The sequence below is a fragment of the Rhinolophus sinicus genome, linkage group LG05 (genome assembly GCF_036562045.2).
Source record: "Rhinolophus sinicus isolate RSC01 linkage group LG05, ASM3656204v1, whole genome shotgun sequence".
NCBI classification, from domain to species: domain Eukaryota; kingdom Metazoa; phylum Chordata; class Mammalia; order Chiroptera; family Rhinolophidae; genus Rhinolophus; species Rhinolophus sinicus.
The window spans coordinates 5202265-5229633 of NC_133755.1; the positions used below are offsets into that span (position 1 = coordinate 5202265).

Genomic DNA, 27369 nt, shown 5'->3' on the forward strand with positions numbered 1-27369 from the left:
GAAACTGAGCCCTGTACGTTGAGGCTGTTAAAACCCAATCAGAATGAAAAATGATTTCCTAATCTCACTTTCGGACACCAGGGATTGTGACCACAGCCACAAACACAGCCCTTCACATCACGGTGCTCTTCACCGTAGAATTAGGTGTGATGGGCTCTGGTGACAGCCGTGTAGGCCAGTGGACATTTTTGAAAATGTCTAAAGGCTGAGTTGGTTGCCCTGTTGTCGCCAATGAGCACTGGTGATGGCTTGCGTTTCTATTGCCCAAGCAGGAGGCCTGCTACTGTGTACACATTAGTTGGCGGCCTCAGTCCTGTGAGTGGATGTAATGGGGACAGCCCTGCAACTCCCCCTCCCACCAGTTCCCTGTCCCCTCCCCTGTCCCACCAGTTCCCCTGGTGAGTGAAAAGCAGCTCTAGGCAGTAGTGCAGATGGGCTTTTCAGGCCCCTATAGAAAAATCATGGCTCAGAGTGGCTTCGAGAGAAGCAGCCCTTCTCAGTACTTAGGAGAAAGGAAATAGAATAAAAGCCCGTTGAAGGATGGCCCTGCAGTAGGCCCAGGGGGGCCCTTCATTTTCACCAAGTCTGCCCTGGGGGAGGGAGACAGTACAACTAGCATATGTCAAGTGTTGTCTGTAGGGATCTCTGGGGACGCCTGGCCTAGGTGACGGACTGTCACTTGCCTAGGCAAATACAGGTCATTTCTCTTTACTGAAATCCAGCCTCACTGTTCTCATGGAGATCACCACGCCCTCGGGGGCCATGCAGTTTGGACCCTGGAGTAATGTGCTTTCCATATACCGTGTTTCCCCGAAAATAAGACCTAGCTGGACCATCAGCTCTAATGCCTCTTTTGGAGAAAAGACCTGATCTTATATAAAACCTGGTCTTATAGTAAAATAAGACCGGGTGTTAACATTAATTTTTGCTCCAAAAGAGGCATTAGAGCTGATCATCCGGCTAGGTCTTATTTTCGGGGAAACACGGTAGACATATGCTGCTGTGTATGGGTCTGCGTGCTGTAGATTAAAGGAAGTGCATTCATTTAGTCACGACACCTTGTTAGCATTAAGACTGTTCGACTGGAGAAGAGCCGGGCTCCCTCCCCACCCTAAACACCTGTGATTCTGTGGTTTACTTTCAAATTGTTTTCCACTCGGTTGTTTGTTTTAACGCATATTAACTGCCTCAGTGCAGAAAACATCATAAAATAAAACTGAGTTTCATTTCAGGCTTGTTTACAACTCTAAAGTCATTTCGGGTATTTGTTTCATTAGACCCAGGGCTCAGCTTAAGCCAAAGCGTGGTTCTTCTCTCCCTCCCGAGAAATGAAAACAGGCCTCGTAACCCACTGTCGACGCCATAAACTTTGGTTTGTGTCACTTCCATTGCTTGAGCTTCCTCTCAGAAGTCATAGAGGCTTAGTTTTCTTTCCATTTTGATGGGTTGCCCCATATTTGAGCAGATAGTACGCTTCACCAGCATGCAGACAGCTCAGCTTGTCACACCCCTCACAGATTTAATTTGTGCTTTGTGTTTGGGGGGAACCCTCTTCAGAAAATCTGTGCTCTAGATGCCTCGTCCTGCCTCCAGCCTGGGCCGACAGTGAGCGGCTCGAGGAGTGGCAGGTGGGGGCCCTGTCCCTCTGCCAGGCCGGGACAGTCCGTGGCTCCTAGGCAGCGCCCCCCCCCCGCCCCCGTGCGGACCGCTACCTTCCCCTCGGTCCCTGTGCTCGCTCCGGAAGGCAGAGCCCTGTCACCCTGTGCTCCTGCAGCCAGAGCATTGGCAGCGGTGATGTGAGCTAACCGCTGCTGAGAACAGGAGTTGAGAGATGCCTTTTTGTTTGGTTTTGTTTGGATTTGGCTCCTATGTGGCTTACCTGTTTAGCCAGCATCTCCCTGAGTTTGCTAATTTACCGTTGGGGCGGTGCCGGGGGGGAGGGAAGCAATTTTTCAAAGACTTGACCTAGTATATGGGAAACTAAGAGCATTGTCTGGCACTCAGCTGAGAATCGGGTTTTTAAGTTGTGGAAGCACAGTGTGTATTTTGCACTGTTAGGAAAGCAAGGTTCTTCCCAGGAAGCTGGCAGCCTTCGGGAAATGAAATTGTGTTCTCTGTCCTCAGGAAGGGACAGGGGTGACATCCGGGATGAATGCAATGAAAACCCAAGTTGGTATCCCCCGTTAGCCAAGGCTAATTGTGTTTTCTGGCCCTGGGAAGAGAAGTGGTTCTTGGGACCAAATAACTAATTAGATGTCGTCTTTGCCAAATTCATAGCTTGGCCACACAGCCAAAGACTGGGGACTGTGCTAAGCTGGAAGAAATGTCCGCTGGTTCTTACACAATCTAGATGTTTAAAAATGATTATCAATCATGCAGAAAGAAGACTACAAACTTCCTTTTCAAGGCCTACCAAATTGAGGTCAAAATAGAATTGCGTGATTAAAATGGGAGCTTCACTGATAATCCTTGCCTCCGTGGCAAACAGGAAGTCTTTAGGGTTTCCGCTCCTTCCTGAGTTTCCTACTAAACCAGGGCTTCTCAGCGTGGCTCTGAAGGAACGCTAGCACCTGATGGATTAGATAGACCTGTTCTGTAGGTGAATTAAATGATGGCACCGTTCTTCTGTATTTCCCAAAGTGCATGCTGCCCCTGAATCTAAGACTCAGTGGACCCCAGCAGTTTGGAAGTAGGCCCAGAATGTCACCTACATGCATGTGGATAGTTGTGTGGCCTGGGGAGGTAACAGAATAGACACAGACTTTATATGGGAGCGAACACCTATACTAAAGTGCTGGGTTATGTCCATGGTGTGGGCTCCTTCTTGGCACTGTAGAAATACATCCTTTGGTGTGTTGATTCCGGGATGGGCCAGGTTGGCAAAGATCCAAAATGGGATTGACGGGGTTCGCAAGATTCGGGAGAACTTAGAGTCTTCCTCCACTGGTTTCTGGGGAGCCAGGGATTCTGATAGGCACCCACAGATCATGCAGACTGTCCAGTGAGTCCATTTACAAGATGAGGTCAACACAGCCACAAGCTAGAAGCGTCCAGTGCAACCCTGTTTATCTGCCTTCTGCTTATCCAAACTTCCTATTATCAAACCCAGATTGTTCCCACTACAAGGATTGGTCCTGTTTTAGGGGAAACAACCCCTCCTCACCCCCAGCTCTGTGAGAATTTACTGGGGAGGGTCTGTGAATGCTTGAGGGTCTCACAGTCTGCCCCAGTGTAGATGCCTGTGTGTGTGTATCTCGATTAATCCCAAATCCAAGCTTATATAAGTTCTCAGGGCAGCGGGTGGCCACAGGAAGGGGTGAACAAGAATGCCTGAAGTTCACGGCTTTTTATTTGATCTTTCCGGTAGCAGCTTTGTAGGTGGGTAAGATAAGCCCATTTATATTTGGAGATTCCACCAAAATTTCTGAGTCATTTTGCCATTCACAATTTTTTTCTGAAATTATCTTCTTACCCTCCGCCTTCTGCTTCTTGGAACTAAATACAATATTTTTTGAAGTGTTACAAGCCATTTTTGACACATTTCTGACAAAAACGTATTGTGCTCTTGTTACCATTGTGTGGGGGTGTTGGGGGACACATGTATGAATGAGGTTGCTTTTGTTGAAACTTAATGACAGATGGCTGGCATTTAGGATTATGAATCTGTTATCTGTCGTCACTTCAGGAAGCAGGGAAAATTCTTTCTCTGTCATTTTTGTGCTGTGACATTACTTTCTCTGGAAGTGAGTGTTTATGATGGGAAAAATACTTACAAGACCACCAGATACTGAGCTGGGTGCCCGAGTGACCCAGCCGTCTGCGTGTCAGTAGAAATCGGGCTCTAGCCATGGAGCATTTTGATCCCAGGGAGCCCACTGCCGTTGGCCTTAAGCCAGCAGCTCTTGTCCCCCTGTCTGGCTGGGTGTGTAGGCCACCGAGCGCCCTTTACAGGGAGGGGCAGTTGCCCTCTGTGGAGATGAGATTCAAGGACATGCTGTGATATGCCTCTGTCGTGCCTTCCCACATAAAATCTGCCTTCTGAAAGCTGTCTTTGCAAACTAGTGAAAACCCTGTTCTTTCTCTATTTTAATGAAGAGTGATACTGTGTGATTTTCCATTCCTTCCCACCCGTCTCCGTTTTATGTTTTTGATCAGGCTAACCGGCCTCCTGCAAAGCTCAACCTACTAACCTGTCAAGTGAAGACCAACCCTGAGGAGAAAAAGTGTTTTGACCTTATTTCACGTAAGTTTATTTCTTGGACGCTATGCCACAGAGAAATTATTTTAAACCGTCTTTTAGGGCATCGGTCCTCTTTCACACTGTTTTTAAAGAATTGATTTTCGAAGACAAATGCCTTTATTTCAGGTGACATGCGTGCCTTCTCTTCCCTCTCGCAATTGTTGTCCTGCTGGTCTCTCCAGGTTAGGACTTGACTTTGAGGTTGGTTCTGTTCTCCTCGTGGCTCTGTAAGCCAGATAGGTTGTCTCAGCTCCCAGCCTCAGTTTTCCTATTTGTAAACATAGATCAGCCCTCAAGCCTAAAATCTCTTCACTTAATTATGTAAAAAAGACGATTCTGTTGTCAAGCTTCCATGATTTGGGTGATGTTAGAAATGCTGCAAACGGCAAGGGTCAGGTCTTCAGCAGGGCCCTTGCAGCTTTCATTTTGGAAATTGATGTGTCTTCCCTACCACAGAATTAGTCTTTCTGCTTCTGTATGCTTTTCTTTTTGGGACATACACAGAAGAATCACCATAGAACCATCTATTATGGCGAGTGTTCACACAGCATACATACCCTGAGGACAAAAGAAAGGACTAGTGAAAAGTCATAAAGGAAATGATAGGCCTTTTGTTCTTGGCAGTGTTGTGCGGCAGGGTTACAGTTTGGGGAGAGGAAAGAGGCCAGTTCCCCTTTGAAAAGGCAGTCACTAGGAACTTGGGCCCAAGAGGTGTATTTGTAGAGGAAGGGTCTGTCTTACGGCCACAGTGTCCCAAGCATGGGGAGGTTGCTTTGTAAGATGTCTGTTGGTTTGGATTATTGAAGGCTGGGAAGTTATTTACGATCTACGAGTAATCTAACGCTCACAGCAAACTGTCATCTCCACGCGCTGGGTGAGGAGACGGACGCCCACAGTGGTTAACCCTCAGACCCCCATTCTAATACGCTCTGTACCAAGCTCTAGGAGAGTGTCAGGCAACATGATGTGGGGAAAGGGTTTAGGTGTTGTCCTGTTCTTCAGATTCTGGACTGATTTGTAAAATAAAACTCGACTATATCCCGCTTCCAACCCCGTGTCCCTGTTCAGTCTAGTTAGGCCCCAGGCTCACCTACCCTTCTCAGTGAAGCTTGCTCAGATCCTTTCATACAAGACGGTGTGAATGTGGAGAATTGACCATAGTTTAAAGTGTGACCACTGCTGGGGTTCCCTGCTTCTAGAGACCAGTTTAAAGGGAGACAACCTGATGGTATAATCTGATGTCACCCGGGGCTCGGGAGCGCTGGGGCGGTATAGGGCTCCCGGTTTTCTCAAGCAATAACCCATAATAAGCAGTGTGTTCCTCTTTAGTAACTGATTAGCAAGTAGTAGTTAACTAAGCTTGTCTGAGCTGGTGGGCACGCACCTGCAGGGAGATGCAACCACTTCCCTCGGCTCGCCCCAGGCACCCCCTGTGGGAGCCCCGATTCCGGGCCATATGTGCAGAAGCATTTATTTCAGACTTGTGAACAACTCTGCAACCTGCACATTATAACAGCAGGTCAGACGCTAGGAGGGTGGGGTCGGTGATGGCAAGTGTGCCTTCCTACCTACTGAGTGTGAATTACTACCTGTCTTAGACGCGTGGGAGGCAGTCCTGGGTAAATCTGGCCACGCATGAACGCCCTGGCAATCTGACATTTGCCAGGATTCATTCCACCAGTACCTTTGCTCCAGATGCCCCATCTTCAGTTGGGGCGTCCAGTCTCCGATCCCCAAAGGGTCCCCCATGTCTGGTTTGAGGCACAATCTGCCAGAGTCCATTGTCATCTTTGAAAAAACCTCTCATCTATTCTTGCTGCGTCCTCCAGTGGGTAGAATGAATCCAAATATACATAGTTTTTATCTTCAGCTCATTTTCAAAAGGTGCTTCTCCCCTTGGAGCATCTGTAGTGAAAATGCTTTGTTGCCATGCTGTGTGGGTTTGGGTTGTTGTAGAGAAACCTAAAAACCGGTCCAACCCTCCAAATCATCAGGGTAAGCGCCACATAGCGGGGAGCCCTGAACTGATGAGCGTCCTGAGAAGAAGGGACTTGAGGTCGGGTCTTATTCTACCCAACTCAGGAAGCACGATTGGTACCCTCTCAGTTTCCTCCTCCTTCTCCTGACCTGGCCGGCGGGGAACAGGTATCACCAAGACGCCTTTGAGCTCAAACATTTGGGTGGTGGGAGACAGAAAACTCAAGCTCGGCGGTAGGCAGAGAGGAGGGAGTTTCAGGTGTGCGTCTGCCAGACCCCCAGGAGCCGCTCTCCTCTGGACCCTCACCTTCTAAAGCTGTCGAGGAATCACCCACAGAGCCCAGGGTAGCAGACTGACCACTGGCTTCACTTCTGTTTCTGCAACACCCTCCTTTATAGTTCTTGCCCCCAGACAGGGGTTCCCCTCGGCTCAAGCTGTCAGCCGGCGCGGGCTTCTCACGGAGGACGTTTCCGGGAGGCCAGCCCTTCCGGGAGCTTGTCCAATGCCGTTGCCCACAGATTGACCCCACCCTTTGCAAATTCACGTCCTGAGTCTTTATCCTTGAGTCACACCGTCACCCTCGGTGGGAGGGAAGGTCAAGAGACTGGCGATTATCGAGGTCAGGCCCCTGAGCGGGAAGGACCCACAGGGAGTTGGGTCTTCCATGCCAGTTGGAACCAGAGCCTCGGGCGGAGAAGCAGCCTCCCCAGGTCACTGTCACATCGGGGCTCTGAGTGACTCTACCGTCTCCTCTTGCTTTTCTTCTCCTTTGAATTGAAGCCTCTAGAAATGGTTCTTGATTCCTAGGCATCTTGAGAGGGTATCTGTAGGAGGGCATTCTTGTTGGGAGTTTTCACAGAGGGTTTCCCCTGCTTCTCCAGTGTTCACGTTACAATACAGAATTAGCCAGAGGAAGTGGGCTGGGCCTGGTCTGGCCATGGCGTGAATGGCTCCATGGTTGGCACATGCCTCTGGCACTGCCTGCCATTGGCACAGCTTCCCGAGAACTCTGAGATCCACTTAACGTGGTGCGTGGACCTACCCCTCCCTCCAGGTCACTCTCCAGGTGAGGCCATGCACACCAGGGAGAAGGTGGGAGCAGGGCAAGTGGCATCGCTCCTGATGGAAAATCCTCCTGACAGTTCAGCCCAACTCAGCCACTGACATTTCGATCACAAAATGAAGTTCATTTTTCTGAATGTGAAACAGTTCTCTTAAACCCGATTCCTCTCCTCAGTAATACGGTGGGGATAGAAAGAGTGTCATTTCATCCCCCTGGGTATCAGGAGAAAAGGGAGGATGGTGTGGTAGGAGGAGGGTCGAACCAAGAGTCAGAAAGCCTGACTCCTTTGCTGCTGGCCACCTTTGCTTTTGCCACTTAACCGCTCTGGGCCTCCGCCTCTACCCAGTCAACTCACCAAGAAATGTTCTAAGAACTAAGGTGCTTTCAGGATTAGAGAAACCACTATGGAACGGTGGCGTGCTAGCTCCTTTTAAGGGGTGCAGAGGTTTCTTGTGTGTCCCCAACAACAGTCGCTACTTGTCACTGTTCTGCCATCTGGAGAAGTCAGATCTCTTCCCTTTTTTTGTTTTTCGATTTAATTTTCTTTTCCACTTTGTTTTGGGCTGATTGTAGACTGAGAATTACTGTGTGTCCCTCATCCAGCTCCCCCGAATGCTAACATCTTAGTGCAATTGTCCAATAGCACACTGCACACATTCTCAATAGTATGTACAACTATCCCAACCAGAAGTTGGCATTGGTATGATGCTGTGAGCTAAGGATCCTACTCAGATTTTCCCAGTTTTCCCACAGTGTCCCTTTTCCTTACTTTAGAAAAAAAAGCTTTTACTTTTCAAAGCACCTCAACAATTACTTTTGGGGGGCCAGCTCTGTAGCAAGGTAAAAAAAAAATAAAGCTTTTGAAAGGCTAATGATGGTTTTCATTGAACAGCTTCAGTTTTTGGAAGCTGTATCTCTTTAGACTCGAATGGAGGGACAGACAGCTTCCTTCATTTGGATTTTCAAGCCTCAGTTGCCCAGCAAGGGCAGGCGTGTGCAGGACGGGAGGGGGTGCTGGATTTTATACAGATCGTTCACTTCCTCGTGGAGGGTTCTGAGTTTTCCTGAGCTTACGTCTAAGCCACTTCCTTTTGGAATTGCGTATGGGTTACTGTCCGGGCTCCCAAATGATGAGATGTTTCTTGCCGTGCAGATGACAGGACGTACCACTTCCAAGCTGAAGACGAGCAGGAATGTCAAATGTAAGTTCCTCAGAGGTGGGCCATGGGCGGGGGCGGGGCAGTTCCGGAGCTTTATGGCGGCGTCCCTTGTTCTTCCAGATGGATGTCCGTGCTACAGAACAGCAAAGAAGAAGCCCTAAACAACGCCTTTAAGGGCGACGACAACACTGGAGAAAACAACATTGTCCAAGAGCTGACCAAGGAGATCATCTCTGAAGTACAGAGGATGACGGGCAACGACGTGTGCTGTGACTGCGGGGCCCCAGGTAACCCGCCCCCCAGCTCTGAGGCATTTAAGTCCCATTCCGGTTCACGGCCCGGCATTGATTTTCCCTTTCATTCCAAATGGAAAGTTCCTGCAACTAAGCCTGTGCTCCCACCGTGACACACAAATGCTTCCTGAACTGTGTGCAGACAACTTGGGGGGGATGGGTGGGAAGATGTTTGCCTCTGGGCCCTCAGAACAGCAGCGTGTGAAGAGGGCCTGGTAGAGCTGAAAAGATCTAAATGCTTTTTGAGAAATGAAAACTGAAGCGCAGAGGGAGGGTGAGATCAAGGTCATCTGCTCATTGTATTGGCTCCAGAGGCTTTTCCCGGGCTTTATTCCATCCGCCCTTTGTCCGACCGTGTAGAACTTCTGTGGCTACATTAAGCTGCTGTCTAGTCCGTGACCCTGAAAGACCCCCCCCCCCCCTTATTTTGTTAGCTTTTGGTTTTCCTTCTCAGAAATTGAAAGAACCGATCAAGAATGTTTGCAGGTTCCTTGCAGCTCTGCACATTTTATAAAATGAAATGTTCATTTCTGCATTTTGATAAAGCCTGTTAGGGGCTTCCTTTCGAATGGACACAGAGTATCACTGCAGATTATAATGACTAGTATTTTAAAAGTTTAAGGAGTTGACGTATTCTAATTAAGATGGAATGTGTGGCTGAGGTCAGGAGAGTAGGGAGCAGCCTTTTCTGAACATTTGTAGAGTGAGAGAGACAATGGCTTGGCCGGAATGGTCAGTTACCTTTTCACTCCTAGTTCTATGACAATTTTTATGAACAACCAACACAATAAAAATAGAGTGGAGACTGGAGAAATGCCACAAAGTTCCTGTTATCCTAAAGGCTATATTTGGGGGTATCTGGGGGAGTGACTACATGGGGTCTTAGACCCACTAAAAAATATCTTCTTGGCAGGATCTTTTAAGACCTCTTTGGAGCTTAATCTTTTAGGGAGTGATGAGTAGTGAATTGTGCTTTTTTTCTTAAGCGTAGTGTAATACTTGGACGTTGCTCAAGTATTTGTAGTACATAATGTGCTTGAGTATGTTTTATTTTGAATTACCTGTTTTCAGTAAATTCAGCATTCATCAGTCAAGCATTTCTTGAATACCTACTATGTGCTATGCACATAGTAGGATGCTTCAGTAAGTACCACTGAGGAGAAACACCGTGATGCGGTGCAGGCATGGGTTTCAGCCCAGGGAAAGGTGGGGCTGCAGCCTGGCTCTGCATCCTCTTGCAGCCTCGAGCAAGGCCCTTTTTCTGAGCCCTGAAGGCACCTTCCCTGTTCCCAGGAGCTCCTGGGGCTCCTGTGTGCGTTCAGTGAGGTACTATGTGGAAGGGTCTGTAATTTCTGAAGCTCTCACAATGTGAGCTCTTATTGCTGCCACCAAAGTGCTGAACACAGAGTATGGCATCAGCGCATAGTGTCATCATTATTAGCATCTCTGTGAACACGTAGACATGCGTGTTCTAAATCTGTTCCCCTGCTGTAGTAGACTTTGGCAGGCCTCCCTTTTCTCTCTCCCCTTTGCTGGTTTGTGCGATTGGTGATGGGCGTGGCCTGTATTCAGGACGGCCCTCTGGGGACCCGTGGCCACTGGAAGGCACTGTGTCCTACTCTTGTTCACACATCACCTATCACTTACAGACATGTGCACCTGTGTATTGAGTGCAACTTGGTGATAATTATGGTGGAATGAAGGTTCTGGCAGCATCTGTGATTGAAGAAATGCTCGTGCTCGAAACTCCATGTGTCATAATCTTGCTGGAAAATGTTCTGAACCCTGGCCCTCTGGTTCCTGCAAGCTCCAACTTTCTCTGTTCTCTCCGGCAGATCCCACATGGCTTTCCACCAACCTGGGCATTCTGACCTGCATCGAGTGTTCTGGAATCCACCGGGAGCTGGGCGTTCACTACTCGCGGATGCAGTCCCTGACATTAGATGTATTAGGAACTTCAGAGCTGCTGGTAATGTTCAAATCCTTCCTTTTGGAATGGAAATAAATGAGCTGAAAGCTAAGTTTTTATTTGGGCATTCGAATCCATTTGGTTTCTTGAAATTCCATTGGTCTGGTGGCTGCTATCCGCCAGATGGACTTGGGCAATTACAGACGCATTGATGTTTCCTTCTGCTCAGCTGCTAGTAGTTGAGGTCACTTCTTGCAAAATTATTCTTCAATGAACAAAGTAAAGTGAATCTCAAAAGAGAACATTGACAGTGGTGTAAGATTCCGCAACAGGATGTGGGCTTAGTCTAGTTCACCCCGTTCATTAAACAGAGGCAGAACCCAAAGCCCGGAGACGGTCAAGGACTCGTTCCCCCTGCGTCATCAGCTGATTCCTGCCAAACCCATGGTCACTGCCTGGTTCAGCCTCCTGTGGACTTTTCCTCTGCCCCTTCTTGTTGCTCTTTGGGAGAGATTTGTCTTTACTTTGGTTGCCTTTGTTTCCAGAAAAGTTCTTCCATTCTTGGTTCAGTGATAACACATCAGCCGTGCGACACAGATCGATATTAGGTTGAAGCATTTTCTGAGGTATTAGGTTGGTGCAAAAGTAATTGCGATTTTTGCATTATTTTTAACCTGTTAAAGCACAATTACTTGCACCAACCTAACAACTTTCAGAGTATTGAGGCGCAGGGCCCATCACCGAGGCGATGCTTTGGGGCCTCGTAAAACACGATCTTCTGTGGACCATTTTCAGAGCCCATAACTGCTGGTTAGAGAGCAGTGTTGGCAATTTTTTCTTGGGGTAGCTGGGCGTCAGGTAGTAAATATTAAGTGGGTATTGACTACCATTGATTTTAATGTCAAGAGCAATAGTCTTGACAGAAAATCAATTATCGTGGTCAATGTACCTCTCAAGGGGCCGTAAATCTTACCGATGATGCCTCTGGCTCCAACGTGTCTGGACTTGAAATGCATTGGAACTACCTTGTCAGATCCTCCCAGTCTTTCCATAGAATTCCTTTGTGGTCTTGAAAGACAAAGGGGAGAGACACTAGAGTGCATTCTGGCAGCCCAGTTAGTAAGACCCCTCAGTTTAAAACTCAGCCAGCCTTGGCATGACCCACGCAGTGTATTGTTGGTTACACACTGTGCTTGTTGTTAATGTAATAGTGCACACAGCCTGTGTCGTGGAGCTGTGTGCATGCAAGGGGCAGCTTGGGTGACGGATGATGGCGGAGATTTGAGATTCTCACAGTATATTTTCAAAGAGACGCAAATTACTTCTCAGTAAGCACTGGTCAACTATACTGCCACGCTGATTCTCTTAAAACAATGGGAAGCGTTGAGTGATTTGGGATGAGATGATAATTTCTCGTTTTGTACCAGGCACTTGGCAGAGCACTTGTATGGTACTTATCTGCCCTTAGCAACAACCCTAGAGCCTGGGTATGTTCCCCCCACTTTACCAAGGAGGAGCTGAGGCTCCGGATGTTTCCTTATGCCCAAGGTGGTGGGGTTACTAGAGTGCTAGGGCCGGGAGGGGGAGGCTTTAATCTGATTGCAGAGCTCTTAACCTCTGAGGAGCCTGGGACACACATTGGCCTTCGTGATGGGTTGCCTTGTCCTGTGTCACTGCTGTCTCTCCTCATTCCTCCATTCCCATCGCCAGCAAATGTTTAACAGCCAGCTCTCTGGGAGGAGAGCCCCACCTTGTCTGCTGGTGCCCGTGATGTACGTGCTCCCACCTGGCCAGTTTCAGGCTGCCAGTGTGCGTTTCGGAGTGTGCAGTGGGAAGGAGATGGCGGGTAACACACCACTGTACAGTAAGCTCATCATACAGGTACAGTGGTTGTCAGTAACTGCAAACACAGACCATGGTCACATGGAGTGAAATAAGTAGGAAGTGATGAGTTTGGAGTATCTATTACTTTTTAATATGACTTTTTAATTGTGCGTTTATATAGTGTAATTTTAATAACGGCTCTCGTGAGCCGGTAGGAGCCTCACCCCACCACATCGGTTACACCTGCTTAACTATGTCTCAGAAATTGAACTGATGATCTACATGAGACCCTCTTGCTCACTAAAGAGGAAAACACCAAAGGAAGTTGAAAGGAAAATGTTTCCATCTTGATGAGAAGATGAGGTGGCTTCTTTGTTTTTTATTTTTTATTTTTCAACTATAGTTGACACTCAATATTATTTATATTAGTTTCAGGTGTACAGCATAGTGGTTAGACATTTATATAACTTACGCAGTGATCCCCCCGATTAGTCTAGTACCCACCTGGCACCATACCTATTTAATACAATATTATTGACTCTGTTCCCTATACTTTATATCCCGTGACTATTTTCTAACTACCTGTTTGCATTTCTTCATCCCTTTCCCTTTTTCACCCATCCCCCCAACCCACCTCCCCTCTGGCAACAATCAGTTTGTTTTCTGTAAGTGAGGTGACTTCTGGTCCGTGGTCCAGATCTTTTGTCTCCCAGAGCCTCTGTCTGTACATTCTCATAGGAGTTTAAAGTTTGGCCAGTTCTCAACCATCCTGGAGAAATCACGCAGAGCCAGCGAGTTAATATCTGCGGGTATTTTCGAATTCTAGTCTCTGCCGTAGTTTTAAATTCTCCCCTAACTCACTCTCTCATTTCCTCAGTGGTTATCAGAAAAATAAAGGTAGAAGAACCTGAATCATATGGAATTTACTTCCACCCTCTGTCTGCCGCTGACCTCTGGTCGTCTGGTTACTCACAGGAGGGGCATCTCCCCACTTCTCACCCCAGTCTTATTACTGCGTGCCAGGACCGTGGGCATGACGTCACATCCAAACCCCTTGTTCCTCAGCCGTTAAATCATCGATCGATAGAAAGTGTGTATCAGTTGTTGGTATTCATTTGTAAAGCATGAGTTCTGCAAGCCTTTTAAAGCACCTGGTCTTTTTATTTTGCTTGGACAGTTGGGTGGCTGAACAAAGGATTTTTTGAAAGCTTCACACATATGTGCACGTGTGTGCACAGAGATTCCACTCTGGTCATTTGCTCCGTTTATGAACCTTTCAGATTCATAGAGCAGCGATGTCAGTCTTTGGCTTGGTTCATCATAGTATGTTTCCTGTGCAGCAAACGTTAATTAGACCTCTTCAGACCCTATTAAAGGTAATAACGGGGAACTTGGAAAATAACTTCCCAGCATCCCCGAGGGTGTGGCGTGGACACAGGTGCTTACAGGAGTAGTGTCCCTCTGTCTTTCAGGTGAATCAGTAACAGAGCCCACACTTCAGGGCGGTATGCTACAACAGGAAAGGAGTTTTTAATGGCCCGACAGGAATTTCCATTTCCTGTCCAGCGCTGTGATCCCCAATACACAGATGCTCACCCCAGAAAAAGTCACTCCTGTCCTCCCGTGTGGCCTCAGCACGTTCCTCATGATCAAGCGTTTTGCTTAATTCCGTAAATTGCTTTCTGGCTTTGGGTTTGCAAACTGTCCCCGGATGGTCTGCTGTGACAGTGTCACCATTTCCTTTTTAATTTGTTCTTGTTTCAAAGCACAGTTGATTTCCATGTTAATTGAATGGATTTCAGCAATGTCCATGAAGGCAGCTGGTTAGTAGGTGATCTGCTCTTCCCTTCACCTGCTTTTAGAATCACTTCTTATTCAGTGGAAAGAAACGGGGGTAATTGAAGCATTCGTGTGATTTGTTCTGGGAAGTGGTGCCTTTTTTAGCACTTTAGCATGCAACCACTTAATGTCCTTATGTTTTTAAGCAAACCTGCTTTCAGAAAATCTCTGGGTCTGCATGGATGTCAAAAAGTTAAATTTCCTCCTTAATAAAAAAGATCATAGTTTCAGCATTGATTTTTCAGGCCAGACGTAAAACAGTCTTATCGGTACAGGATTCTGGTTATCATGTTGATCAATTTCTTAAATGAAATTAATAAAGGAAAACTTCATATTATGAAATTGAATTTGAGTCACTAATTTAAAAATCTTCTTCCATCAAATTGAAGAACAGGGCCGGGAACCTTAGGATCACACATTACTGACTCGGGCCTCCGTTTCATGACTTTCTTCTGCCTCCCTTCCCCTGAGGTTGTCAACAGCTGTCAGGGCTCTTTCCTGCTCAGTTTGCCCTCACGGGCAGGTGCTCAGGGCCTCCAGCATGTGTGACTCCTGCTCCCTGTCCTCAGAGTGCTTCCGTGCAGTGAGGGATTTCGTGCAGGGCAAGTGTGATCGTCTGGCCCGGGAACTGCTCTGCTGCCGAGCCCTGGCCATCTCCTTTCTCAGGACGGACTTCTTTGCCAGCCCTGATCACAGTGCATCTTTTTCTTTTTAACTCATCTCAGTCTCGTTAGACTGAGCTCCCTTCGAGCAAGGGTGTGTCTCATGCCCAGTGTAGCTGAGGGCTCGGTGTGCGTCCTGGACTGACCTATGGCTGGGGTACGCTTCTCTGCGTGTGGCAGCACCTGAGCCCCCCAGGCCGCCTGGATCTCACCTGGCCCCGTGTCCACCTGGGCGAGCCCTCAGAGTCCTGGGGACAGTGCTCTCTGGGAGTGGAGGGCACATGTGTCGGGGCTGCCTCACACCAGCCTTCCTGCTTCCTCGGCTCCGGCTGCCCAGCCTGTTGGGCCCCCCATTTTCTGGACATGACCCTTTAGCCTCCATCTGCAAATGCTTTGCCTTTGTTCATGGTTCCAACGGGGTTCTCTGCAGCCTGAAATCTTCACTGGAACTTGGCAAAACTGAGTGGCACATTTCTCTGCATTGGACAAGTGTGATACACGGATGTGGTGGCTCCCCAGACCAGCTGTCCCCTAGTAAACCAGCCAAATCCAAGCAGAAGGGAAGCAGCTTTCTAATTCCCCTAGGAATTCTCCTAGTCCCCCTCTCCCTCTGCTTGTCATAGTCTGGGGGACGTGGGTGCCCCTCACTCACAGTGGTGCCCTGTGGCTTGTTCTGTCACTCACCTGAAAACGACTGGCTCAGAGACGGTACCCATGTCATATTAAGAGATGGGGCATTAAAGTGTGCCTTCTCTACCCAGGGCCTCTGACATTGAGGTTCAGCCCTGGATCTGACACCAACTGCCTGAGAAATGCTTTGCAGGCATTGGCTCCGTGGTACATCAGCTCCTGTCACCTGACGTGCTATTCCACCCTGATCATCGGCCCTGTCTTGGGAAGCTAGTGAGGAGTCTGGGGTTTTGCCACCTGACATTGGCTTGAGGACGGAGGCGCAGTTGTGTAGTGCTTGGTGCTTTGGGTCATGTAGGAAGCTTTGATCACGTATCAAGGACAAGGTAGAATTAGGCGCCCCACCTGGTATGAAGCTGCCCCACAGGTTTCTGTTGTCCTTTGGCAGCCCTCCAGCCCCTTTTCACTGTTTCTTGTCTTTTTTAACCTGGACCCCTTTGGTCGTTCCCCCAGCCAGTTCCCCCTGGAGAGAGAAGAAGCTGTTCAGGCAGCAGCCCTATCTCCCAGGATGTCCCCATTAACCCTTTGTCCACATGGTTGACTGAGTAGAGCGAGCAGAAGTGTCACCACTCCCCGTTGCATCCATTTTCCACATGGGAGTCAAAATGTCTGTTCTCTCCTCAGCACGGGGCTGGGGGCTCCCTTCAGTGTCCTTTGTATCATTAAACACTGAAGATGCTGATCTGGAAACCGGTCTCTGTCCGGTGCTGGGCTGGGTGCTGGCATGAGTAAACCCTGGCCTTTAAGGAGTCCTGGTTGCACAGTATTTGTGCCTCCGTTTCAGAAGAGTGCAGGTGCCATACTGTCCGGGTGATTTGACTGAGACAAGCCGTAATATTTATCGTAGTATATCTTTGCTGCATCAAACACTGTTCAGTGAGCATTAATTAAAATGTGTTCATTTAATTTTTAACAAGTCAGAAGGTTGATTGGCAAATGAGGACCTTCCGTTTGGAACGAATACATGACATTTTCAGTGCTTCAGTTCACTGAATGCTTCACCTGAATTGTCCCATTTTATTATTATTACAACCCAGCGAGGTAGGAATCGTGTCCATCTTACTGATGAAAAATCGAAGCTCGGGTAAACTGACTTGCCTGTGGTCCCAAAGCCAGTAAACAGAACCATGGTTTGCAGCCAGATCTCAGCCCCCTGGCTTAGCACCGTCCACTGTGTCAGAGCCACCTCCTCGCTGGGCTGAATCAAGGTGCTTAGATCCGTTTCTGTTGGAGCACAGGTTTTGGGGGGAGTGGGTAAGAACGGATACTCGCATTGGGCAAAGTTACTGCTTCTCGTGTATCCAGGGGGCGTTTTATGAGAGCGTTCTTCTGTAACGGGCATGCTGTTGCTTATCTCTAGTTTTATGGGTCCCTTTGGGGTTTGGGTTTTGTCCGTCTTTATTAAAGGCAAACCACTTTATTGCTCTATTTCTTAGTGGCCACTAAATAAATCATCAGATGGACGACTAGTGTGTAGCAGTGGGATGTATTAATAATTGAGTGCCCTGAAATAGACTTTTGTTTTTGCAGCTTGCCAAGAATATTGGGAACGCAGGCTTTAATGAGATTATGGAGTGTTGCCTTCCAGCTGAGGACCCGGTCAAACCCAACCCGGGCAGCGACATGTAAGTATGGGACTGGCTGTTCTCCCCTTCATAACAAAGGTTGGCCCTTTACCCGAACCCTGATAGGCAGGGAAATAACAAGTTTAGGTACATCAGTTGTTTCTTTAGGGAATAAATCAGCCTAAATTGTTTGGGCTTTTTTTAGTCACCTTAACCTCTTTGGGTGTCCAATTAGAAATTTGATGTGGCTGGTTTTTATAGGATAAGGCCACAGGAAAGCAGATTTGGCAGAGGCTCTGTGTAAGTGAAGGAGGTGTGGTGAGTGTCGCCCCCTGCTGGCGGTATGTGGGTTCACGCTCACCTTTCTGCCTCTGGAGTAGAGTCACTCTCCTGTCTTAGTTTTCTCCGTGTCAGTTCTGAGCCACCAGAGAGGGTTAGTTGTCACAGAAACACGATTATATATCGTTCTCTTTCTCAGTGTCCTTGCAAATGTGGAGTTTGTTGTTTCCTGCAAAAAAAAAAAATTGGTTTTTATTTACCGTTGGTACAAGACCTGATTGAAAAGCTTTTGTGCCTCATCACGCATCCAGCTGGCCCATGGAGGCAGAGCTTACAATAGGGCCTTTTTATTTTTTTTTTCCAGTTTTATCAAACAAACTATACATCACTCAAATGACACTGGTCTTTGAGAGAGAGGTGGATGGGAGACCACCTGGGCAGGGCAGTGCATGGCCGACCCATTTAGACTTCAGTCCTCGTTATGATGGGTGGGTTGTCTGCCCGCAAGAGGCTTGGGGTGGTTTACCCACTATGACATGATGCCAAGTGAGGCAGACAGGACGGGGAAAAGGAGAGAGCAGTCCCCGGGCCAGTTAAAAGAGACAGTCGCTGTGGTGCGTCTGGACGAAAGTGTTCTGGCAAGAGAGGGAAAATGAGAAATACATGATAAAGACAACTTACAGAAATTAATTTGTAGAGGCAGCATTTCCCTCAGAGTAAGCCTGAGGTAAAATTGATGGCACAGGTCCTCCCAGAGGACAGACATTAGGAACGGTGAACAGCGTACACATAGGTGGCATATACGGGCCCTTTGTAAAAGCAGAGAATTTAGGTTTTTGTAACCATTTTGTGTGGGGGGGTGTCTTTGAAAAGCAGAGGTTGCAGGATCTGTGTTCTTTTGTATTTGGGTGAAGTGACTTAATACAGTAAAGGAGCTTAGACAACTAAAGGAATGAACAGGCACTCAGTCCATTATACACCTTCTGAGTATCAGGTATCTGAGGTGAGCATTTGGGTGGCGTTGGATTAGTCAGGTCCTGTTTGAGTCCTGTAGCAAATGTTGGTGGGGTAACATTTCCTCAAGACTGCATTTTCTCTCTGGATGAAGGTCTGAGTTTCAAATCTGTGTTCTGACCCTACCTGGAGAGGTAGAACAGGACATAGAAATCCAGTCCCTACCCAATGCTGGGACCCGGGCAGGTACGTTAACTTCTCTGGGCCCCTTTCCCCTAATAGAAGCAGGGAGAGACAGCATTCCCCCCTCTCTGTCCCAGGGCCATCAGCAGGTGCTGAGGTAAACAAAGCATGTTTTACTCAGTTGGGGTTAACAGCTCTGCTCACAGCTCTGCTCACCCTGGGGCGTGGGCCACGGGGCAGTGTAAGTGCCACACGCTGAGTCCACACACCCTGAAAAGTGAGGTTCCCCTCAAATTAGGTTTCAGTTGGAGATCGCTTCCTGGGGTCTCTAGAAGATCCTGTTTATCTAAGGAAATTTCATGGTCTGGTGTGGTACATTTATTTACTGCTTAACTGACACCTGCTGTCACAGTGAAGGTACCCCTTTCCTGAAATGCTGTAATGTTGGTCGGTTTTGAACAAAGTATATGATAAATAACTTCCGTGTACCAAGGCTGCTTTATAAAAGCAGAGATTTTGTTTACTCTGGGGCTAGAGGATTCTAAAGCATGAATCCTGTCTGCTTGGAACTCGACAAGTGCATGTCCTGTCTGCATTGAGACCCCTCTCCCCAACTTTGGCACAAGTGAACAGGAAGTTTACTCCATCCCCTTTTTTTCTTCAAAAGGAGGATGGATGACCGATGCGAGTGCAAAATGCCACCTACTTTCCTACCTCCTCAGTCGAAATAACCAGCGGGCCCTCTGGGCTCCTGTAGCATTCAGATCTGTTCTGAAACATTTTATCCTACCTTGTGTCACCTAGGTATTTACAAATATTTTTCTGATAAATTGCGTCTTACTCATTTTTGTATTTCCCACCACAAATGTTGCTTGGTCTGGGAAGTACATTTTTAAAGAATCAGCGAGTCAAAGATACAGTCCCAGCTCTGAAGCTACTTAAATAAGCTAAGGCTTTACTTCCAGGTAAAAGGAATGCACTGTTTCTGGCTTTATCTCAGAACAGCACTCCATCTGCAGATAAATCTGTGGATGGGGGGATGCCAAAGACCCCCTAACCTCCCGTGAAAACCACGGGAGGATGTATTTGGGGGTGTTGAGAGAGAGAAGTGGCTGGGAGGGGAAAGCTGCCTGGTGTGTGTCTGTGTACAGAGGCCAGAACTGTTTCTCTCCCTTGACTCAGGACCTGATGTATGTCCTGTCCTCCAGAAGTATAAGAAGCCCCTCCTTCTGAACAGCCTGCCAAATGTTATGTCAATTTCAGTGTTTTTCTCCAAAAGACTAAGCCTTTCAAAAAAGGGAGAGGGGAATCACATTGGAATTGAACTTCTTTGCAGAGCCGTGGGCAGACAGGCAGTCAGGCAGACCACCTGAGACAGTATAGAGGGAGCGGGGTAATCAAAGGCATGGAGATACACGTGAGGTGGCGAGGGAAACATCTCGGTGAGATTGGAGCATAGAGCTTCAGGAGGAAGGTGGAGATGTGCCAGATGGGCTGAGAACACATGGCCCCATCCTGTGAGTGGGTTGTCCACCTGCACAGCCAACCCTGAGAACCTGGGCGAGGCCCCAGGACCCCTGCCCTGGGTCTTGAGGCTTCCTGTGTTGGAAACTAGAGGGTTTCGATGCTTCTAGAAAGCGCTCAAGGTGTCCCAGTGAACACAGGTGCTACAGGGGCGTCACGTGACAGCCGCCACCCCAGTTGATGTTTTCCTACCAGTGCTTCTTATAAGGAGGGTGGCGGCTGGATTTTTTAAGACGTTGTTTTAGAGTGTGTTGTTTTTGGGTGTGTTTGAACAGAGGCCCTTAATCATTTACAAGGCAATTATGTTTGGTTTCAGGAACGCCAGGAAAGACTACATTACTGCCAAGTACATTGAGAGGAAATATGCGAGGAAAAAACACGTGGATAACACGGCAAAACTGCACAGCCTGTGCGAGGCCGTCAAAACGAGAGATATTTTTGGGTTACTCCAGGCATATGCCGATGGTGTGGACCTTACAGAAAAAATTCCACTGGCCAATGGACATGTAAGAGTGTGGCTACTTTTAGAAAAAGAAAAGGAGGGGGTGGTGGGGAGTGGCAAGACCATGAACGAGGAATGCCGACAAAGTGGTATCATTCTCTGACAGCATTGAGTTCTGGGGGAAGAAATTGGTGTCCATTCCCAGGCCAAATGTGTAATGCCAGCTCTGGGAAGAAAGCCCAGCTCCTGGGGGGCAGGGCATGTTCTCAGAGGCCTGAGCTCCCTGAGAGAAGCCCTGTCCTCGGTTAGCGTCTCCTGGGGACACAGGGAGCCTCAGGGCCAAGCCCCAGCTCTGGGACCACACTAGGGAGGCGAGCTCTGCCGGCCTGGTGCACTCCTCCCCCTGCTCCCTACACCCTCCCCCCGAGGGAACAGGAGTGGGAGAGACATCCTCCCGTTTCCTGAGGAGCCATCTTGGGAGGGTGGGGTCTCACTGTGAGGATCCACCAGTGTCACAGGTCACTGTGTGTCCTAACTCCTTCCACAAGTGTGCCCTATGGACACACACTCACATTCTCTTGAAACCTCCTTGCCCCCAGGATAAAGGGGCTTGGGGCTGGGGAGACCCCTTAGAAGTTGAGCACATTATATGAAAACTTAATGTTCAGTGAGGCAGAACTCAAGCCCAGAAGGTCCAGGGTGTGCTGAGCTCTGAGCCCCGTGTTGGCCGAGGACAGCGGGGACATTTCCTTCCCCTCCCCTTCTGTCCCCCGCCCACCCTCATTGGTCTCTTGCCCCCCACTTGCCAGAACTTACTTTCAGAAAAGGCAGTGGTGGTCATGTGCCCCATGAGTTGAAGGCCGGGTATTCGCGTGGATGGCCTTATTTGTAAGTGTGTGTGTTGTGTGCGGGACCCTGCTCGCTGCGCCATTTGTCGTGTGGGAGACCCTGCTGGGTCTCTGGTCCCGCTCCCCACATAAAAACACAGGACATGGTGAGGCCAAAAAGGAACACCCACGGAGCAGATAGGGGCGTCATGCCACTATATTCTCGCTGGTCGCTGGGTTGGAGAATCGAAAACAGGAGCCACACAATTCTCAACCCTCGCTGCGCTGCTTGCAGGCTCAGCCACCATCTTCTTGCCAGCCCCCATTTGCTGCTAGCGTAGCCACAGCAGTTATATTAGTGGCCAATGGCTCACTGGTTACAGCTGACGGCCAACTAGCCACAGCTGATGGCCATCCAATCACAGTTGATGGCCATTTACTACCCAAGTGAGCACCTTTCCATGTGAGGCCGAGAGCCTGGAAACTGCTCTCTGGGGCTCTGTCCCCACAGTGTAGAAAGGAAAACTTGAACCCTGTTTTAAAGCTACATGTTTCTGTGAATTCAGGCAGCAGGTGTGAGAGACGGGCTTGCAGGAGGCCCGAGAACCTTCCTGGAGTCTTTGAACTGAGACCCCTGCTTACAGGCAGCACCTTATATTGTTAGTACAGGGACGAGGACAGAGAGGTGGGAGGACTTGGAAATGAAACCCCTGAATTTCTCATTGCTTCCCACGGAATAAGGAGAAATAGGCCCAACTATATAGGTTCCCAAGGGCAGAGAGCTTGCCCTGGTTAAAGGGGGCACTGTGTATCTTAGAGATAAACTTTTTGAAGGAAAGAATAAAAGGCCTTTGGAAGAGAGATACATGCTGTCACTTGTGTTGGACACAAAACTGAATGTTCCCTTGGGATTCTGGAGTGTTTCTGTTTTGTCTGCAGGAGCCAGATGAAACCGCCCTCCACCTTGCAGTCAGATCCGTGGACCGGACTTCGCTTCACATTGTAGACTTTTTAGTTCAGAACAGGTAGGTGCTCTGAAACTAGGGAGGCTTTTGACTGTTCCTTGGTGTTTCTGAGGAAGGAGACAGGCGCTGCCTCATGGCGTCCGTGGTCTGGCCAAAATGTTGGGATTTTCCCAGGTCTGAACATGAATTATGAGACAGCAAAAGTGCCGCCAGGGGTGGGATTTCCATGGCAAGCCTACAGAGGCCCTGGAGTATGAGGAAAAACCCTTCCCGGGATCTGCACGATCCAGTTTCTGGCGTCTGCGACCCAGGGAGACATCAAGCCCCTGGAGAGCAGACTCGGTGGCCCCCTCCAGTGGTTGGGGGGCTTATCTCATAGCTGAGGTGCATGAGTCCCTTTCTGGAGTGACCTGGCCTTCTTTTACATTGGAAGAACTCTGAAATCTCCTCATAATTCCCCCTGAGCCTGTTTTCAGGGCCAGTTCGGGGCGAGTAGGCTCAAAGGAGCCCAGGGAATCTGGACTTTGGAAAAGTGGCTTTTCCTCTTTCTGGTGAAAGTGTCAACAGTAAGATGGAAAAAGGTCCCCCATCTTTCTGTGGGGCGTGATGGGCGAGTCCCACAGGCTTCCTGGGGCCTCCGGACACTGATGGGAAAGCGGGAGGGGTGAGGCGGGAGGGATGCAGTGGTTCAGGGCCGGTCTGGGAGGGCAGGTGCCCTCACCCCTTCTCGGCCTCTGCCCGGGTGCAGCTCGGGTGCCTCACTCCCTCTTTGGCCATCTCTGCCATCGCTGCGAGTTCCCTGGTGGCCTTAAGCCAAGGCCACCTTGACCCACCCACTTTGGAGGAGGATTGGGAGAAGTCCTCTCAGTGATGCTGGCGGCTCCCCGTCCTCCTGTCATACCTCAGTCCCCTGCCTGGGCAGCCCCTACTCCTGCGACCTGTGACTCCCTGTTCTTTGTCTTTCTCTTCCCCTGTGCTCGGCCAGTGGGAATCTGGACAAACAGACAGGGAAGGGCAGCACAGCCCTGCATTACTGCTGCCTGACGGACAACGCCGAGTGCCTCAAGCTGCTCCTGCGGGGGAAGGCCTCCATCGAGATAGGTGAGTGGCGGGCCGCCTGGCCTTCCTGCTAGCTCAGCGCCCACGCTGCCCTCGGACACAGTCCGTACCCCGCGCTCCTATCAGGGCTGCAGAGAAGTAAGCTGTGCCCTCTAAAGAGAAGGGGCCCTCCCTCCAGGCCCTGCACGGCTGCTGTGGTCTCAGGTTCAGCAGCAGCCTCCCTCCATCTGTTACGTAGACTTGCCATCATGTACAGGCATCGTTTGGATGGTAAGAGGCAGAGAATAGGCCCTGCAGCTGTCACGGAGGCCGAGATGAATTTAGACAAGGATTGCAGCATCTTGCCCTCCTGTTCATAACCCCACTTAAGATTCGACTTAGCCCCGACTGGCTCTGGGCTGCAGGTGTGCTGGTGAGACACTGTTCACTGCCCCTCCTTTCTCTGCATGAGTCTCCTCCACGAGGAACCCTTGGTGTGCGTAGCCTTGGTCCTCTCCCTCCACCGTGGGACCCTGGTCAGGCACAGGCTTGCCCAAGGGCACCCAGCTGTGATTGGGTCATGAGGAAATGCTTTGAAGGTCATTTGAAAGGAGAAAGAAGGCGCACACCTGCCTGAGAGCCAGGTTTCTTTTCTAACAATTCATAATCCAGCCTCGTTGACTGAGGCTCATTTAGAAGAAAGTACACAGTTTCAGATTTGTAGACAGCGTAAAAGGAAGTATCAAGTCATTACAGGCAAACGCCCGCGACTCCATCAGCAGTGTTGCTGGTTAGCGAATTGCGGTGAAGGGCTTTCTTTGACTTAAGAGTTTGGATAACGATTTTCATTAGTTGGCTACTTCAGAGGTTTGACTTGCACAATTAGTGTAAACCGTGTCTTGTAAAATCTTACTGTTACACTCCAGTTCTGTACAATTATAAGCCAAGTTCAGCCCTGACTGGGGCAGACTCATTGTGCATTTCCCTAGTCATGTTCAATCTAATTTAGTGCTGCTGCTCTGTATCTTTTTTTGATTGTCTCTCGATAGGAAACCTTCATTTGTGTTTGTTGTAATGCCTCCTTTTGTCACCCTGCCTTTTAGCTAACGAGTCAGGAGAGACACCCCTGGATATTGCCAAGCGCCTCAGGCATGAGCACTGTGAGGAGCTGGTGAGTCTCCACCGGGCGAGGACGGGACGAGGACACCCTTCCTGGGCCTGGGGGGCCGCGCACCCTCGAGGAGGGTTTGCTCTGAGCCCGGCAATGTGTGTCCCGATCGGATCCCAGGGTCCTAGATGGGATGGCTTAGAGAAGGCATTTTGCAGAGCCTTGAGAGAGGAGGTGACCACTCCCCTCCTAGTGAGGCTTGGAACACGAGTTGGTATTCCCTGGCGTTGCGGGGCATGTGGAGCAGAGGCCCCGAGGACACCCCAACTTTGCCTGTCCTCTGGGATCTCTAAGCTGTTAGCTCGTCCCTCTATGTGAGCATGCCAAAGGTGCCTTTCTTATTTCACTCCCCGGCCCGAAATCATTAGGGTTGTTACGCGCCATCTTGTCCTGTCCTGTTCTGGAAGAAGAGGTAGTGTGGCTGGTGGACAGCCCTCCAGGGTCAGGCAGAACCCGGTTTGCAGTGGGGTTTCACTGCTGTGACTCAGGAAATTTCATCTTGCCAGCTCTCTCCACTGTTTCTTTATTTTTTAAGCGGAATCAGCTCTACTGCTTTGCAAGGTTGTTATGAGAATTATTGTAGAACTCTGTAAAGCTACTGCTCAGTGAATAGAACTATTAACAGTAAATGCTGTACAAGCGTAGGATAAGTAACAGGTAGTATCTGAAGTATTTTCTGTCCATTAACTCATTTAATCTTGATAACTACCTCTGGCATGGTTTCTACTGTTACCCCATTTTACAGATGAGGAAACAGCATAGAAAGGTGAAGTAACTGGCCTAAGGTCACACAGTTCCTCTCTGGCTATGAAGAAAATTAAACCCTAATATCCAAAGACTTTCATTGTATCTAATGAATCAGTTTCTCTCCTGTGCATCTAGAATGGAACTAGCCATCTACCTTTCTTGAGAGAACTGAGAAAATAGTCACTCACGTCCTTTTCATCAGGGCTTAATTCTCGTATTGGCTGAGAAAGGCTGGCTTAACAGCTGTCGACACGTTCGTTTTGCTCAGGTTGAGTTTGCTCCCATGTGCAGTGTCTACCTACAGGCTGACCATCGTCATCCTATAGAACTCAAATATCCCTTGCTATGTACAGCACTTGACAGTTTACAGAGCACTTAATGGGAGTTACCAGGTTTGAGTTTCATGGTGAATTAGGGAGGGGTCTTATCCTAATACATGTACAGAGGTACATTCACATACGAGTAAGCCCGCCTTGCACTGCTCTCTGCCCCCCATCCCGCCAGTGCACCCCTCCTTTTGGACCCCTTGGTGGGTGCCTGTTTCATGGGGCTTCGTGGGCTGTATGTGTGTGGTGTGTGAGCAGCAGTGTCACTGACCGTTCTTTGTTCTCCTCAGCTGACCCAAGCCTTATCTGGAAGGTTCAATTCTCACGTTCATGTCGAGTACGAGTGGCGCTTGCTCCATGAAGACCTGGATGAAAGTGATGATGATATGGATGAGAAATTGCAGGTCTGTGCCAGGTGTAAAACGTTTAGGTTCATAATAAGCTTCATTCAGAGCAGTGTGGTTCCTAGCCTGTAATTATGGCGGAAAGGTGTTTTGCTGAAAAAAAAATCTAGTTTACTTTTTGCTTCCATTGATCTCAGTAGGTTTGGGCCTTACCGCTCCTGTCCCCAGTGCCTGCACACATTGATTTAAAGGAACTGTGATTATGTCATCAGAGGCAGCTGCTCACTTTTTTATAGGCAGGAGAGATATGGGGGGCCTTAGGTCTAGTGGGTTTTAGTGGAAGCTCACACTCTATGGACAGTGTGATAACAAGCCAGGTGTCCCCAAGTATCGGTGATCATGTTCGCCTAGTTAATCTTTAAAACCGTAACTGAAATCATTAACTGACCCTTAGAGCTCATTGGGGCCAAGCCTTTATCAGGCAGGGCCTTAAGCCGAGAGAGAGAGAGAGAGAGAGAGAGAGAGAGAGATTGAGATTGACTTGGCCACAGTGAAACAAGTATTTGAGACCAAGTTGGGGCCAGACTGAGAGCTCTTGCCTCCTAGTGCAGCTCCCTTCTCATAACACGCACTGTCATGCATGCTCAGGGAAACCCCAGAAGATGGCCACCTTCACACAAGTCTCAAGAGAAGAGTCAGATTCAGACAGACTGAATGCAGTCCCACACTCCTAGCTGCCGGGAAGCGAGTGGCGAGTGCCGCTCGTGTGTTGAGCCTGTCTAATTATATATGTGGCTTTTTTGGAACCTATCAGACCATCCTTGTGGATGGAGCAATTGACACCCATACTTACTGTTTCTTAGAATAAATTTCTTCCGAGCTAGCTATAACACAGCGTCAAAGAACGAAGAGCCAACTATGTGTATACTTACCTACCATATAAAAAGGAGGTTTGAAGCACTGGCTCCGGGGTGAGAGCACATATCACATTCCCATCATGTGGGCAGTGACACAGCAGGTGGCATCGTCCACTCAAAAGTCCGGCAGGAAGTGCTCTGCTGGGAGCCCTAACGCTCATCCCCCAGCCTCTGCCGCTGAGCATGGTGGGATGCTCAGCTCACACAGCCATGGGCTTTGCGGGAGTTAAAAACCGCATGGAAAGCCACCAGCCACTGAGTCCTGCACCCCTGAGCAGGGCCCGGGGCCATGGGGTTGGCCAGAGCCTGGACTGGACGGAATCTCCTGTGAGGGGAGGAGCTGGGCACCAGCCAATCTGATACTGCTCAGCTCCTGGCACTGTGCTAGGGGAACAGTGAGCATTATGTCTAACAGATGAGAAACAGGGTCAC

The 27369-nt window shown here is 49.0% G+C and overlaps 1 protein-coding gene across 4 annotated transcripts in view; it reads left to right on the forward strand.

Annotated features, from left to right (window-relative positions):
- The window catches only part of ASAP2 (ArfGAP with SH3 domain, ankyrin repeat and PH domain 2), a 147645-nt gene that overhangs the window by 104173 nt on the left and 16103 nt on the right, over window positions 1-27369 (forward strand). For all 4 annotated transcript variants that reach the window (XM_074331669.1, XM_074331667.1, XM_074331668.1 and 1 more), the window contains exons 12-21: window positions 4156-4243; window positions 8435-8483; window positions 8562-8728; window positions 10570-10703; window positions 17189-17283; window positions 20480-20669; window positions 22372-22457; window positions 23383-23498; window positions 24539-24606; window positions 25967-26080. In XM_074331669.1, coding sequence (XP_074187770.1) covers window positions 4156-4243; window positions 8435-8483; window positions 8562-8728; window positions 10570-10703; window positions 17189-17283; window positions 20480-20669; window positions 22372-22457; window positions 23383-23498; window positions 24539-24606; window positions 25967-26080 — 1107 coding nt within the window. The remainder of the gene's footprint in view (window positions 1-4155; window positions 4244-8434; window positions 8484-8561; window positions 8729-10569; window positions 10704-17188; window positions 17284-20479; window positions 20670-22371; window positions 22458-23382; window positions 23499-24538; window positions 24607-25966; window positions 26081-27369) is intronic.